General features: G+C 51.9%; 1 protein-coding gene across 1 annotated transcript; it reads left to right on the plus strand.

Annotated features, from left to right (window-relative positions):
* On the plus strand, window positions 214-14,999 carry LOC110431985. Its single transcript, XM_021451872.1, has 3 exons — window positions 214-231; window positions 1,528-2,202; window positions 13,994-14,999. Exons 1-3 carry the CDS (start codon window positions 214-216, stop codon window positions 14,012-14,014), a joined length of 714 nt encoding a protein of 237 aa, XP_021307547.1. The 3' UTR covers window positions 14,015-14,999.

Genomic DNA, 17,187 nt, shown 5'->3' on the forward strand with positions numbered 1-17,187 from the left:
CTACGTCTCGGTTCCAGCATAGCTTGGTTTGGGGCCAACTTTAGCCAAGCCAAAAATTGGTTCTGGGTGGCATGCCCTAAAAGGATTGGTAGCTGTTTCTCTTTAGTCCGACTTCGGCTGGCCAGCAAAAGTGGCATGAAGCAACTACAGTAAACGGCCGCGCTGCGTCCTCGTGCAGGCGAGCAAATTGCTGGCCCCTATTTTGAACGGGCAATGCCCATGCTCTCCAAGGTTACGTGTCAACAATAGATAGCATATGGTTCAAAATATTTGGTTTAACTGGAGTAGTATGTCCGTGCGTTGCTACGAGATAACTAATAATTTGTATTTAAAAAAACACGGACTGCATGATAAGATAACAATACTATAAAAATTAATACCAACATTAAGGTGACATTTGATTTAAAAATAAAGTTTGTGAAATCAGTATAGTCACGGAGAGTGTAGCGTCACAGGTTCATAAATATTTTATAGATTTTTTTGTGATGCGGCTAAGATAATGTTTAAGGAAGAAATTTCTGATATCTATTTCTTTCATGTGATAATAAATCCACAACAAAGATCCGCTGTATTTCTATACCATTTGTGTGGATTTCTAAATGCTTCTTTGTCTGCCTCACTTTTGTAGAGTTGTTCGCTACAGGGAAAGAAGGAATCGCACCGGAAAGAAATAGGGATAATCGCCATAACCAATAAATCATGTGATTATTTCTGGTTTTTAGAGATTTGTTTTTGGAAAGAAAAATCAGACCAGAAGGAAAACTATGAGCAATTACTCAAATCCGAGCGATTGTGGGGAGGAGGGATGGTAGGGTTCAGCAGAACAATGACCGGAGGAATTTTTTTCACACGATGACAGTGACTGTGATTGAGCATGATTGGTTTTGGTTTCGTGCCCGCGTTGCAACAGAAATAACAAAACTACCACAATCAAGATGATGGTTCATGTCTATATGTTTCCCATGCAATGTTTTTAGTGAACTCTTAAGATTGAACAAGACTAACACAATAAAAATTTTCCTTCTCAATTTTTTTTGTTGCAAGGTGCTTGGTGATTACAAATTACAAAATACTGAAACATAACAAAGTGCTTCATGATTCAACACCTAAACTGACTCTTCGCTAGACCTTTTGAGAATGATCTAATCATTGGATCCTTTCCCTAAGAGGAGGCCTCAAAAACCACTTTTCTAGACAGATTACCTAGCATAATAGACTATAAAGGGTAACAAAGAGGCAACGAAGATATGTGAAACAAAAGAGATTAAACTCATTGTCTTTCATTGAATCTGAATTGGTTTATGTTACATGGTGTGCAGACAGTTTAACAGTCGTTCACACTTTATTGTGATGCTCGTATGATTAAGATGAATTATAGGATTTCCTGAGAGGGTTTCTCACCTCTACATCTTGTTACTCAATTTGAATTGTACATTGCAATGCACATGGATTCCATGATATTCCATGATACATCTAAGAGTTAGCCCTCTCTGCTCTACTCTTTGATCTTCCTTATCTCTACCCAAGACAGGAGACGTCAACACCACTCCAAAGTCTCTCTTCAACGTGTCCGCACTTACTCCCGAGGCCACCTCCTGCTCTCCCACACTCCTGACCCTCCACTTCCCCTCGCCTTTCCTTCGCGGCCCTCGACTTCCGCATCACGCCGGCGCCAGCCACCGCCTGCGGCCTAGCACCACCCTCACGAGACCTCCTCACTCCTGTTCGTCGCCAGCACCGTCGCCTTCTGCTTGCGCTTCCGTCGCCAGATCCGGAACTGCTCAGCGCGCCGCAGCTCCGGTGCGCGGTGGACGGCGAGGAGCGGCCACATCCCGGTCCGCCAAGCTGCTGCAGCGTCTCAGGCTACAAGGAGGCTGGCTGCCGGTGTGGCAGGCTGCGTGCGTCGCCAGATCCCGAAACTGCTCGGTGCGCCGCAGCCCCGGTGCGCGGTGGACGGCGAGGAGCGGACGCATCCCGGTCTGCCAACCTGCTGCGGCGTCTCAAGCTACGAGGATGTCGGCTGCCGCTGTGGCAAGCTGCGTGCGTTGCCAGATCCCGGAACTGTTGGGCGCGCCGCAGCCCCGGTGCGAGGTGGACGGCGAGGAGCAACTGCAGCCCAGTCTGCCAAGCCGCTGCGGCGGGCTGCGAAGACGCCGGCTGCTGCTGTGGCACACTGCGTCCGGGTTAAGCACACAAGCTGTTGTAAGCCACACTCTATCTGCTACGTGCTTTTTAAAATGTCTGAATAAATTTGCTATTGTGAGAAGGTTGACAACTTTAGTGCATTTAGTTTTCTTGCAAATCTATCTTTTCTATCACCAGCCGGATACAATGGATCTATGTTTTTTTCCTTAAGCACTCTAGATCAGTGTTATTCTTTTGGGACTGAATATAGTTGCCATAGAATCCCTATTGCACAAAAAACAGAATTTCTTTTGGGACTGAGTATAGTTGCCACACTTTACAGTGGATCTTTTCTACCACTAGCTGACACAGAATTCCTATTGTGAATGGATCTTTTCTATCACTAGCTGACACAAAATTCCTATTGTGATTAAATTTATCAGTGTTATTCTTTTGGGACTGAATATTATGAGTGTTTGGAAACAATGAAACTTCAAATATGGTTTCACTCCTAACGCTTGCTATCATTTCATTTCCATTTGTGGTTTGACTGCAGATTTGTATATATAGCAATAGTAGCACCAATGCCCACACACTAGCTCTTGTTCCATGTGCAGTGCAAAACAATTATTTTAAAACTTCTGACCATGAGCTATACTCATATCTACTAGCGTTTCACAAGTGTGCAGCAGTGTGTTGTAAACACTAAAATAGTAGTTGCACTCTAACAACTGACACTATTTCTGTCTCTTTTTTTGTTGGTCATTTCTGTGAAACATGTGCTCTAAACTGAAACCAGGTCATCCACTCAAGACTCACTTGATTATTAGTACCAATAAAGTGATTAAGATGCCAATAAATAATCAAATATTTTCAAAATAAGTTACCAATAAAGTGAATAAGTTGTACTGAGATTACAAGGAGTATACTGCTATTACAAGTACTGCCCTGAATGTTTCAAAAATAACTTTGATAGTAAAAAAACATCAATATTTTTTAATATTCTGATGATGACACTAGCCTGCCCTGTTTTGCTGGGAGCTGAATTATATTAAACTAATTTTCCACCTCAGAATCATGCTTCTTTCGGTTCAGTCATGTTTTCCATTAATAAGTTGGCTTATTTTGCCCTTTGCAATTAAAAAAAAAACAGTAGATTTTACTAATGCTAAAGTAAATTGGACCGTGTCTTGTGCTAAAGTAACCATTTTTACTAGAATTTTTCCTGGATTCTGAAGTGTCTTTTGGAGTTAGACACTGCTTCTCAATAGCTAATAAGTATTAATGTCTCACAGTGATGCAATTTAAAATCCGTGGACTACTGTTGGTTGCTTCTTATTGCCAGCAAGCTTAAGCAGTTAGGTTAGGTTCTGAACAGTGTCGTTTGCAGCAGCAAACTCTACAGGAGAGATCCTTGAGTGTATATTATCTTTTCACTTGTCAATCAACATCATAATTTCTGAGGCTAACCGAGAATACACAAGGGGCAAGTTCCTTTCAATGGATGCCCATTTGCTTGTTTAGCATTATATATAGCCAATGGGCAGTCCTGATAACTTTTTGCATGCCCGAGAGGAGGCAATATCAGAATATATAGGCACTATAATAATAATTTCTCATGACTGGTACATACTTTATAAAACAAATTATTAACTGAGTCATTGAAGTGAAAGATCAGATTATCTTCCAATTCGTGCTCTGGATTCTGCAGTGATTTTAGTTATTTTCATCAACTACAGATGTTTGTGCTTACTATATTTGTTCTTTATGTTTACTCAGGCAAGATGTAGTGGCCAAGTGTCATCTTGCAGATACAATATTAAGCTAATACAATATGCTGATATCTAGAGTAGTTCCAAATGTTTGATTTGTTGATTAGTTTGGTATGGACAAAAATGGCTGAATTTAGACGCTCTGGCTACCTTTGGAGTTGATGATTAGTATTTGAATAATATCACAAATATCTACATGTTTATTATTCTGTGGTACCAGACATGCCGTGGAGCCTAGCAATGGAACCTTTCAATGATATCTATTTTCACTGGGTGAATTGATTAGAAAAGTTTCATCTCACATTTATTTTTGTATATCAGACACGCCCTGAAGCCTAACAGAGGTTGTGCACACCTAAGAGGGGGATATAAACATTCTAGAGCTGTGAACAAGGACATATTGTTAGTTAGTTATTTTCATCTCGCATTTATTCTGTACATATTTAGTCAATGGATGCCCATTTGCTGCGCAGGCTGTCAATAGTGGGAAGTGACCTCAAATAGTGGTGCCGATTAACCTCCCCCACTCCCTTCCTACTGTGAGGCAGTACGTCACAGTGAAAGAGGTAAGGGCACAGTGACCAGGGTGGTTGGAATAGTTATCGCCTTGCCCTGCCGCGGCATGGAAGCCGTCGCGTCTGTCATGTCGCGGGTACGGGCGCCGTGCGGTGGAAGTCTTTCTGCTCAGGCGGAGTGGGGTCCGGCGCCCGAGCCTGGACGGGGTTGGGCGAGTCGGAACTTGCGTCCGAGGCCCTGAGGGGTCGGGCGAGTCGGAACTTGCGTCCGGGGCCCTGAGGGGTCGGGCGAGTCGGAACTTGCGTCCGGGACCCTGAGGGGTCGGGCGAGTCGGAACCTGCGTCCGAGGCCCTGAGGGGTCGGGCGAGTCGGAACCTGCGTCCGAGGCCCTGAGGGGTCGGGCGAGTCGGAACCTGCGTCCGAGGCCCTGAGGGGTCGGGCGAGTCGGAACCTGCGTCCGAGGCCCTGAGGATTGCGGTTAGTATGTTTCTTTACGTTTTTTATTGCTCTGATTTGGGTATCCCTTATTATGGTACCCAACAGTAGCCCCCGAGCCTCTGAAGAGGTGAGGTCACCTCTTTAGAGGTTCTTTCCTCACGGACTGTGGTTGACTCGGAGCCTTTTACTTTTCTCGGGGGGTGCGCGCGAGCGCACCCGCCGGGTGTAGCCTCCGAGCCTTTTGGAGGAATGGTGTTATTCCTTCAAAGGCTTTCACCCTTTGACAGCTATAGTCTGGAGTGTTTTTCAGGGATAGGTTGCGTGTTCTTTACACGTAGTGCCTGTTCCCATGTTGCGAGGAAGCCCCCGAGCCCTTTCCCCGCAAGGGTCGATCAGGTTCTTTCTCGTCTTGTAATTTCGTCCCTCATTCTTCCTTTCGCTCGGAGGAGGGGTGGGTCGTGCCGTACTACCCTCGGTGGGCGAGTGACGACACTTCCCGGGAGCTGCAGGCGGGTAGATCCGAGTGGATGTCCGAGTCCCGTTCGATAGGGGTCGGCTAGTGGCCTTATGGGCACATCTCAAAAAGTACCCGAGGGCAGTCACGGTGGATGTCAGAACCGTTCGTTAGGTCCCGAGGGCTCGATGCCTCCCTCGATGGGATCCCACTCTCGTGACACCCGCATGGGTCTCGGATATGACTTGCAAAGATGCGCCGACTCCCTGTAGGGTTCGGACCTTGGCCTCTATTGTGCTCATCTCCAGTCATCCCTCACTCAGTTATCCTGAGGCGACTGTTCGAACCTGGGGATTTTGGGCCTTGAAAGGCTTTCTTCAGACTTGTTCTTTTGCGTCGGGGTCGGGCGAGACGGAATCTGACGCCCGACTGAGACCTCCATGCGACGCTTGGTCAGCGGGGGGTCGGGCGCCGCGTCCCTTGGAAGGAACCGCCCTGACATAACTTTTCAGGGCGCTCCTTTTGAGGCGCGGCGCGTGGGGACTCGAAACGGCTGTGCCGTCTCGCCCCGGTTTGGACGGGACGTTTCGCCTGCGAATTTAATGCGCGCATGCGGTGGGCGCGGGAATCAGAGGAAGTTGGCGCTTCGAGTTTTCCACCTGAGTGGGGGACGGTTACTCCCTCTCCCGCTTGGCCTTCCTTGTAGGGGCGTGGTCGTGGCTCGCCCCCTTCTATAAAAGCGGCCGCTGGGGTTTTGGTTTCTTTCCTCTCGCTCCTGCGCCACAAAACCTTTGCCTCCTGCCCCTTCTTCTGCCGCCGTCTCTTCCACCTCCATCGCGCAGACTTTCCTCTTCCTCCCAGAGCCATGGCCGGCGTCGAGGCGTGGCCGCCTAGCAATGTGACCAAGTCCGCGCTGGAGGCGCGCGTGAAGGCCGAGATTCTTCGTCCTCTCAAGGACGTCGGGTTCTCGGAATGGATCGTTCCCTCGGCGAACGACAGGGAGCCAAACCCGCCGCCGGGCTACGTGGTGTGCTTCCTGTCGTTCCTAGACCGGGGGTTCGGGGTTCCGGCCGGCCGCCTGATCAGGGCCATCCTCCACTACTACGAGGTGGAGTTACACAACCTGAACCCAAACTCGGTGATGCAGGCCGCCGTCTTCACCACGATTTGCGAGGGGTTCCTGGGGTTCCTGTCAATTGGAACCTCTGGCTTCACCTCTTCAAGGCGGACATGTCGGCCCGCTATGTGGGGAAGGAGAAGATCCCTCTGCGGGCCGGCGGCTGCACGCTGCAGCTTCGCCAGCAACGGTTCGGACTGTACATCTGGAGCACGATGCCATCGTCAAACCGGGGGTGGCAGAGCGCGTGGTTCTACCTCCGGAATGACGGTGGTCTTCTGCCGAAGTACACCGGAAAGATGGTGACAGAGGCCCCCCAGAAGTGGGTGTTGGGTGCTCCGTCCGAAGATCAGAAGAGGCTTGCCCCGCTTCTTGCGGGGCTTTAGAAGCTACGAGAGGCCCGAGTCACTGCGGCCACGGTGGCAATAGCGTTCCATAAGAGGAGCCTGCTTCCGCTGGCGCAGCGCCGGGTGCCCATGTTCGAGATGACCCGGGACGTCCCTTGGGCAGGGACGAGGATGTTAGCCGAGCCGATATCGGCCTCGGACATCACCGCCCGGGTCGAGAAGACGACGCACCCGGAGATGAAGAATTCCCGGGTGGTCCCGATGCGCCCTGAAAAGGGCTACATTTCCTTGGTAAGGTGTCCTTTTATTTCGATCTCTTGCTCCCGTTTTTTCTTTCGCCTGATTTCCCTGTTGATCTGCTTGCTCCACAGGGGATCGGGGCCGTCAAGGACTCCCTGCCCCCTGTCCCGGAGGACAAAGAGATCCGGGCCAAGAATCGGGCCCGGAACGAGGAGCAAAAGAAGGTCAAGGAAGGGAAGAAAGCTAAGGCGGCGCGAAGGGCGGAGAGACGGGAGGTCGCCTCCAAGAACCGCCGTGAAGCCGAGAAGGCAGGGGTCGCCCCGCCTCCGTCTCCTGAGACTCAGTCTCGAAGATAGAGGGCGGGGGCGGCGATGTCGACTGGCTCGATGAGCTAATGGAGGAGGACGACGCAGTCCCTCCTGCCGGGGGGATCGAGGCCCCGGAGGGGTTAAAGGCCCAAGGTGGGTCGGAGACCCCCGAGGGGACCCAGGCACCGGGGGGCGGGCAGCTCGTCCCCCACATTGTTGTGGATGATGAGGACAGCGCCCCTCGTGAAGATTCGGCCCCCGTGGGCCTCCAAGAGGGGGAGAAGGTGTCGGAGGCCGAGCCCAAGGAGGCCCCTCAGTCGGTAGCGCCGGAGGGTCCGGCCGAGCCCACCCCAACGTCCGGGACGGGAGCTGGTGCCCCCGTGGAGGTGTCGCAGGCCGAGGCCATCATGGCGCCCCCTGCGCCGTCGGCGGGCGAGGCGGGGGTCCGGCCGTCGGCCCCAGGCGCCGCGGGAGACCCCCAAGGTGCCCCGGGCTCCTATAAGAAATCTGCTCCCCGGACGAGGTAAAGATAGCATTCCTGATCCTTTTGCTGATTTTTTGTTTTTCTCTTTCTTCTGACTTGACGTTGTTCCCCCAGCCGTAAGCAAAAAGCGCCTTCGGTGGCGCTGGCCCCTCTGAAGGCCGTGAAGAGGGGGGCTCAGTCGACTCCCGGGTCGGCTAGGCCTGCGTCGCCGCCGCCTCCAGGCTACGAGGAGGCAGGGCGCCACCAGGGGCAAGACACGGGGGCGCCAAAGCCCCAAGGATCGGAGGACGCTGACCTCGGGGGTGCGGCCCGGCCTGCGTGCGCTGAGGCAAGCCGAGCCATCGTGGCGTCCAGCGTGGCGCACGAGGCCCCCGCGGCGGGAAGGGAGGAGGAAGCTGGATGGGGCAAGAGCCCCGTAATCTGGCCCAACCTCGGTGATGCCGAGGGGGGAGCCAGATTTGTCCTGGATGATCCGTCAGAGAATTACCTCTGGCAGGGTCTGGATGCGTGTGGGCGCGCCGGGGTCGAGGCCCTTAACCGAGCTACCCAGCTCGTGGGTCGCGACATGTTTAATTTGGCTCAGGTAAGATTTTTACCCGTGTCGTAAAGTAGTTTTGTCCTTACTTTTGCGGTATTAACTCCCTGTGTGACCTCTGACCTTGCAGGCGCTCAAGGCCACCTCCCAGGAGAAGTCGGTATTTCTCCGTCGGGAGAGGGACGCTTGGGCGTCCTTTGAGAAGGAGAGGACTGCCAGGGAGGCGGCCGAGGGGGAGCTTGCGAAGGAGTGTGAGATTTCTGCCGAGCTTCGGCAGAAGTGCTCGGCACTGGCCACCGAGGCTCGGGAGGCCCGGGACAAGGTTGCCCCCCTGGAGGAGAGGGTTGGGGTCCTCGCCCAAGAGTCTGAGGCGCAGAAGGCGGCGGCTGAGGGGTACAAGGGCGAGGTCGCTCGGCTTGAAGCTTTGCTCGCCGAGAAAGACCTTGCCTTGAACCAAGCTCAGACCGACCTGGCCGGGGCTCTGAGCCAGGTGTCCCGCTGGCATCAGAGCTCGGCGGAGTACGAGAAGCGCGCCAAGGGTAGGACTCGCGCCCTTTACCTTAGACGCCTTTGTACTTTTGGATTTGTCTTCCCTGATTCCTTTTTTCTTGTCGTATTTTTTAATCAGAATTGGAGGTGAAGGTGGTCGAGACGTCCTCTGCTGCCGAGGCCCTGCAAAGGACCCTTGACGCCGAGGCTTCAGACCGCTCGGCTCTTGAAGCTGTGGTCACCTCGGCGTGTGAGGGGCTCGGGGTATCGGCGTCGGGGTCGTCGCTGCGGGGTCGGGTCGAAGCCCCTTACTCCCGGGCCGGGGAGAGGATGAGGGAGGCACTCCACGCCGAGGATGAGGCTCGGCGCTTCTCCTCGTCGAATCGGCGCAGGCGTTGCTTCACGGGTTTGGAGCCGGCTCGGATGTCCAAGGAGTGCTCGGCGACCTCCCTCGGTATCCCAGGCATGTCCGAGGGACTCCACGCAAATATATCGGCGTTTGCGCGGAGAAAGTCGACGAGCACCACTTCCTATTTGGGGTCGAGGCCGGAGCTGATCCTCAACGCCTTGCCCTCAGAGGTTCCGGGGTCGAGAAAGACTAACTTAGTTTCCTCCGCCGGTTCGAAGCTCCCGTCGTGACGTTTGGGGTCGGGGACGTCCTGGTCGCAGTCGCCGAGGCCGGTAAGGATGGCCAGAGACTGTGCCAGAGCCTCGGCCTGCACGACGCACTCAACGTCGCACTGGTAGGCGTGCTGGCTGGTCGTGCTGACGGTGATGATGCCCTTTGGCCCTGGCATCTTGAGCTTGAGGTAAGTGTAGTTGGGGACGACCATGAACTTGGCGTAGCATGGTCGTCCCAGGATCGCGTGGTAGGTCTCTGGGAACCCGACCACGTCGAAGGTGAGGACTTCCCGTCTAAAGTTGTCAGGGTCCCGAAGCAGACGGACAGATCGATCTGTCCGAGGGGGTGGGCACGATGCCCCTGCACCACTCCGTGGAATGGCGCGGTGTCGTTCCTCAGCCGGGACTTGCTGATCCCTATGAGGGCCAGAGTCTCGGCATAGAGGATGTTGAGGCCGCTGCCTCCATCCATCAGCACCTTAGTGAGACAGGTCTCGGCGATGATGGGGTCGACGATCAGAGGATAGCTCCCGGGATTGGGGATCCGATCCGGGTGATCCTGCCTGTCGAACGTGATCGCGCTCTCGGACCATTTGAGGTACAAGGGCGCGGCCGTGCTGACTGCGCAGACTTCTCGGAGTTCGCGCTTCCTCTGACTCGCAGTGAGGCGAGCCGCGCGTCCCCCAAAGATCAGAAGGCAGTTCTTGATCTTGGGGAAAACCTCCCCCTCGGGGTCGTCGTCCTTGTGAGGCTCTTCGGCACTTCCTTGGTGATGATGTCGGTATAGTACCGACGGAGGACGGTGCACTCCTCAAGGGTGTGCTTGGTTGGCCCCCTGTGATAGGGGCACGGCTTCTTCAACATCTCGTCGAAGAGGCCGGGGCCAGCAGGAGCCCGTTTGGGGTTCTTGCGATCAGCTGCTGCGACTAGGTGGTCGTCCGACTGACCCTGCTTCCCCTTGCGACCCTTCTTCTTCTTCTTGGGGTCGCGTGATCCTGAGGCTTCGGTGGCCTCGGCCTTCTGCTTCCCCCTTGGCTGCGCCGTCGGAGAAAATGGCGCCGACTGCCTCTTCGCCTGAGGCAAAGTTGGTGGTGATGTCGAGCAGCTGGCTCGTGCTTGTGGGGGTCTTGCGTCCGAGCTCGTGTACCAACTCCTTGCAGGTGGTACCGGAAATGAAGGCTCCGATCACGTCGGAGTCCGTGATGTTGGGGAGCTCGGTGCATTGTTTGGAGAATCGCCTGATGAAGTCTCGAAGAGACTCGTCAGGCTTCTGCCGGCAGCTCCTGAGGTCCCAGGAGTTCCCAGGGCGCACGTATGTGCCCTGGAAGTTCCTGACAAAGATCCTGACTAGGTCAGCCCAGACGTGGATCATGCGCTCAGGGAGGTGCTCGAGCCATGCCCTGGCCGTATTGGCCAGGTGGAGTGGAAGGTTGCGGATGATGAGCAGGTCGTCATCCGCGCCGCCTAGCTGGCATGCCAGGCGGTAATCCGCCAGCCAGAGCTCAGGGTTAGTTTCTCCTGAGTACTTGGCGAGGTTGGCGGGTTGTCGGAATCGCGCCGGGAATTTGGCTCTGCGTATGGCCTCGCTGAAGACGCGGGGCCCCGGAGGCTTTGGTGACGTGCTTCGGTCGTGATCGGGGTCGTACCTCCCGCCTCGGCGCGGTCGGTAACGTCGGGACTCGGCCTCGTCCCTGTCACGTCGCCTGGCCTCGAGGGTGGCCCGTACGTCCGCGTCGGCTCCGACGCGCTCGTGAACTGACGGGGCCCTGTTGCCCCCTTGTGGGTTAGGGGGTGGCAGACCCTGTACTGTTGGTGCCTTGTTAGGAGGGGGGCGTTCCCCACGACATCTCGTGCTATGGGATTGTGAAGCAGAACTTTCCGCGTTCTGCACCACAGCCTGCTCCAGGAGGCCACGTAGCCCCTAGCGCACTCTCCTTCCCTCAGGAGTCGAAGGCTCGGGCATCGCCCTGAGGAGGAGCGCGGTGGCCATCACATTCTGGCTGGCCGTGCTGAAGACTGGGGCGTCTTCCCCTTGGTCCGCAACAATGCGACGGTTGACGTCACGGGCGCGACGTCTGGCTTCACCCCCGTCTCCGCGGCCGGACGGCTCTCGGACCAGGGCCTCGCGGAGTTGGCGGAGGCGTGTGCGCTCTTCTTCGAGCCTGGCCTCCAGCTCATCGAGCTGTGCGAGGTCAGGGTGGTGTCCCCCAGCGGGGGCAGATGCTACCCCACGGGCTCCGGGATTGGTTCCGGGAGTTGGATTGGGAGGTGGAGTTACGTCCTCTTGTCTAGAGGGCCCTGCGTCCCCCTGGGCGCTATGCGGCGTGCCTCCGACTTCTATGTTGAAGCATTCTCGTGACGGGTCGTAGTTTCCGTCGTCGGAGTCGGAGTAGCCGAGACAATAGTTGCTGGCCTCCAAGAAACGCATGAAGGTCCCCGGGTCGCCGCACCCGGAGAAATCAGCGCCAGCCCACTCGTCGTTGCCTGAGGTGAGGTCCTCTGGGTAGGACGAGACGGGCGGTGTGGAGACGAGGTCCAGTGCAGACCTCAAGTGGTGCCCTGGAAGTTCCGCGTACGCACTTAACGAAGTGCTCACGGAAGAGGCGTAGGTGGCGGCGGCATTCCTGAGTCCAAAAGGTAACTCAGGATGTGCCGCTGCTACTCCTTCATCCATAGGTGGAGGAGGACGGGACGTTGAGGCCCCTTTGTCACCCTTGCGGGAGACGGGCGCGGGCCGTGCCTTCCCCTTCGAACGGGGTGGGACGGGTGGCCGCGATGATCCTCTGCTGGTCCTGGGGGCGGAGCTTGATGCCCCGCGAGCCCTTCCTCTAGTGCCTGTTGGGCCGGAGGAGCGGACGACCTGGTGAGGAATATGCGGGGGGAGGACCGGGTGGATCCTGGCCTCAGTGGTAGGGTCGGAGATTCTAGATCTCTGACGCCCCCTCCGTGAGCCCCCCGCATAGTGTCCCGAGCGTCTCCCACGCACTGACTGTGGTGGGATCGGCTCGGGAGCAGGCTCGACATCCCCACGAGGCGGGAGGAGGATCATGTCGTAGCCGGAACTGAGGGACATGAACTCCAAACTCCCAAACATCATGATGGTGCCGCGGCGGAGCGGGTGAAAACCGTCTGCCATCCAAATCTTCCCAGTAGGGACAGGTGGATGTCACGCAGAAGGCCCCTACCTGGCGCACCAACTGTCGGCGTCTAGATTCGTGGTCTAGGCACTAACAAGTATAAGTCTGCGTGACCGACCGAGCTTGGATGGTGATGCAAGTGAGACACAGGGGGTTTATACTGGTTCGGGCCAAGAATGCCCTACGTCCAGTGCGATCGAGGGTCCTGTATAACCTTGCACCCAAGGGTGCTTATAGTAGGGGGTACAAGCAGATTGCGAGAGAGGGGTGAGCCCCAGGTCTCGACTTGGTGATGGACAGAGTGTGGATTGCTGCTCTATGAAAGAGTGTTGTGCGTGTGAGTGTGTGTGTGCGCTCTGGATCTGTGCCTGTCATCCAGTTGTGAACCCTGGCTCCCCTTTTATAGTCTCAAGGGGAAGACAGGTTTTTACAAGAGTAGATTTCTTCTGTTGAATGGTGAAACCTCAGTCCCGACCCTGTTGAAGCTGGTCCATCTCGTCCTTGGGGGATGGTCGGCAGTATGGCTGTTCCTGTAGAGTGTTTACCGAGCCCTGTAGGAGTTGCGGGGGTCGGGTCGCCAGCACTGCTGCGCAGACTGTCAATAGTGGGAAGTGACCTCAAATAGTGGTGCCGATTAACCTCCCCCACTCCCTTCCTACTGTGAGGCAGTACGTCACAGTGAAAGAGGTAAGGGCACAGTGACCAGGGTGGTTGGAATAGTTATCGCCTTGCCCTGCCGCGGCATGGAAGCCGTCGCGTCTGTCATGTCGCGGGTACGGGCGCCGTGCGGTGGAAGTCTTTCTGCTCAGGCGGAGTGGGGTCCGGCGTCCGAGCCTGGACGGGGTTGGGCGAGTCGGAACTTGCGTCCGAGGCCCTGAGGGGTCGGGCGAGTCGGAACTTGCGTCCGGGGCCCTGAGGGGTTGGGCGAGTCGGAACTTGCGTTCGAGACCCTGAGGGGTCGGGCGAGTCGGAACTTGCGTCCGAGGCCCTGAGGGGTCGGGCGAGTCGGAACCTGCGTCCGAGGCCCTGATGATTGCAGTTAGTATGTTTCTTTGCGTTTTTTATTGCTCTGATTTGGGTATCCCTTATTATGTTACCCAACACTTTGTATCAGATAACTCAACATTAAGATGTTTCATTACAGTCTTAGTTCGGAGAATTGCACTGCCATTTCTTCTCATTGTTATGAGCAAATTGTTTTTTTCCTTGTCATATGAGAAAAAGCTGTGAACATGTGTCACATATAGTTAGCTATTTAAATGGATACACACATTAACTTTGCATGATGCTTTAGCAAGGTTCAGTGTATTTTTTGTGGTGCCAATGGAATATCACCCATACATACACATACACAAGTGTTTAATTTTTATTGCGCTCTATGGTTATTTAGTTCTTTTGTTTGATTTTCAAGGAAACGTGGGATAACATTTGACAAGTTACTAACTGTTCCTGAGAATGATAGTTCGGTCGATGAAGATGCATGGCCAGTCAGCATCCTGTATAGCTCTTTGACCATATTACCAGCTTCGTTGAAGTTACTGAATTCACAGTAAGTACTCCAGAATCCTTGTGTTCAAATCTATGCCCTTATATAGGTACATTTGTCGGAGCAAAAGGATTCTCTAATCACAGTTAGTGGAAATCTGTATTAACATTGATTAATATTTCAGATTATGGTATTATTTGCTGCTTGGTGCTTAACTCTGATCTTTTTTATATTTTCGTAGATTGTTGAGAATTCCCGTCTAAGTAAAGGAATGGACTACTTTACTGCTTTGCTTATATCTATGTGATGAAAAGTTTTGAAAAATAATGTCAGTACACCCTGCCTATGAGCATGTCTCACTTTCACTAACATATTTAATATTTGACCATTTGAAATCTCTAATCATTCTGAGGAGCTCAGGCGTTCCGGCGGTCGCGAGCGGGCAGCCACATGGCCTGCATCCATGAGTGGCGCTCAGGCGTCTCAGGTTGCAAGCGGCGAGCCTATGCAGCCGAGCGGCCATGGTCATGTCCTTGGTGGCCGAACGCGCCACACTGTGGTGTATCGCCACCGTCAGGTTGCTAGCTTGGGAATGCGCGCGAGTCCTATTGTGCGCGCGTGCTCACCTTCGATGTGACCCTAGTGCGTGCTCTCATGAACAACTACATCGTCGTGGTTGTCAATGTCTATTGTTTTGATTTTATAACTTGTTTTGAGTTTGGATTTGAATTGTTGTGCTGTGTGGATTTTGATTCAGACTTGATTTGGTCCTGGGCACCTTGTAGATTTGGGCTTGCCGATTTTGGAAAATCCTTGTATAAATTTAGTAGATTTGAGAAAACCTATTTAATTTTAGATTGGGACAGTCCAGACGAAATTTGAGTCTAAAATTTTGTCTCTTTAGTATTAAATAGAAATATTTATTTATTTATTATTAGGACCCTTTTATGAGTAGTAGAGAAAGTTCTATCCACTTTTTATTATGTTTCGACTATTCTAATCTCTCAATTATACATGGTTGTTTGGGAATTAGTAGAGCCACGTTGAAATAAGTGTCGCGGCCTATTTGTGTAGTAAGTTTCACATACATTAATCTCCACTTTATTGATCGGCAACACCATCCGTTAAGTTGATCATTTATTATGCTAGAGTGATTTAAATGCCTTCATCCTTCTGTAATTCATATCTGCACGGAACAACGGAAAACTCATGCCAATCTCCACGATGAGCACAATACTTTATATATATATATATATATATATATATATACATGGTAGCACTATTTTACACCCTAGGTGTAGAATATTATTCTACACCGCAAGCCAAATTTGAGCAGAAAAAATACTGAGCAGTACTGAACGATGTTCAGTATCATCCAACACTAGACTCAAGACCACGGAATACTGAACAATACTGAAATGCGGATACTGAACGATACTGAAATCTGTTCAGTATAGTAGTTCGGTGTAGAATAGTATTCTAGGGTGTAGAATAGCACTTGAATGATTCCTCTATCCGTACAAAAATATCTTAGCCGCATTATGGGCATAAGACAATAAAAGAGATAGTTATGGATGACTTATCTATCATGCACTTATTTTGACATTGTTACTAAATTTGACGCTTATTTGAATGTGGCTCAAAACATATGTTGCTAAGCCAAGTTAAAATTTATTTGTCTTCATTTTGATCCACAACTTTTTGATACTCTTACTGCATTAAAAATTCGAGCTCCTAACCTACTATTTTTTTCTTACTTTTATTGATGTTAAATTGCATTGAAAATTTTAAAATTCCCGTAGCAACGCACGGGCATTTATCTAGTCTGCAGAAAAGAACTAAGATTAAAAACAGGGATGGATTAAACAGAGCACTTTGGCAAAGATGGAAGGGCAACTAACTAATACTAACAACAGTGTATAGTGAAGTAGATTGCTAATGGCTATGCTCATTTGGTTCCTACATCTGGCCGAATTTCCAACTTCCGGCAACAAAAAAAATTCACGTAGGGATGCTTGCTAGTCATTTTCCAAGGAGTGAGTTATGTTTTGTCTTGATAATTGTCTTGCTAGTAATCAAGAGAAAAGTAATTACCTATATTGACAAAATATGGTCAGTAGTCTACCTATGGGTATGCCCAAGGTAGTCGATTAGGTGGAGGTGCGCAAGGCAATGAACTAGACGGTGACGCAAGACGAACACAAGGGTTTTTATTCAGGTTTGACCGCTGCGTAATACCTACGTCCCACGTCTGGTTTGTATTGTTGTATGATATGAGATGAGATGTTTTGAGGGGGTCCCTGCCCGCCTTATATAGCATGAGGGGCAGGGTTACAGATCTGGAAACTAATCTTAGTCAATGATAATAGCCATATCGAGCAAAGATAGAGCTTCCTATTCTAACCGGCCAGGATCTTCCTTGATTAGTAAGCAAAATCTATTGCCTTGCGTGGGATGCCGACCAGCCTAGTGGATCACACGTGATCTTTTGGCGAGTTGGGCCATCCGGTCTAGGTTGGGCTATGTCCAGCCATGAAGGTATAGAGGTTTATACCCCCACAAGTCCTCGAGCTCCATGTATTGTGATGCGACACATCGTCTTTGAGCTTCTCCGATCAATGAGGCTTGAGTCATTATTATCTTCGACCAACAAGAATGTTGCTCGAGTGGTTGCAATAGTGTTTCAACCAGTACGGATGACAGTCCACCACCATTAACGTTGAAGAAGCAGGTTGTCTGAAGAATACATGGTGCTTTTGACAAAAAAGAAGAAGATTTCTTTCCTAGTGAAGTCTGCCCATTTTACTTTCTGTGAAGAAAAGCAATGGTAATTTGTGTAGGTGAGATGTTAATCATTAGAAGTGTAGGGGTCGAAAAAGCAAGCACATTCACCATAAGGTGAAGTGTGCCCACCTAGTCCTCGAGCCTGGTAGTAGGTGACGTTGGCACATGGTGCGAGAGTCTGAAAGAAACCTTGACATAGTTAAAAATTCAATCATCAAGCGGGTGATAGATGCACTGGCAGGTGCATCATACCAATAGAGTCTCTAAGCTTGCTAGAAGGCAAAATATACACCTTGTAGCAAGATCTAAAAAAAATGTCTTGAATATTGTGAAAA

The sequence above is a fragment of the Sorghum bicolor genome, chromosome 1 (assembly GCF_000003195.3).
Source record: "Sorghum bicolor cultivar BTx623 chromosome 1, Sorghum_bicolor_NCBIv3, whole genome shotgun sequence".
Classification (NCBI taxonomy): Eukaryota; Viridiplantae; Streptophyta; class Magnoliopsida; order Poales; family Poaceae; genus Sorghum; species Sorghum bicolor.

Bases quoted from the DNA above. Each gene is read 5' to 3' on its own strand.
- LOC110431985 (XM_021451872.1), top strand. The intron at 2,203-13,993 runs GTAAGCCACACT...TTGATTTTCAAG, and splicing joins GGTTAAGCACACAAGCTGTT to GAAACGTGGGATAACATTTG.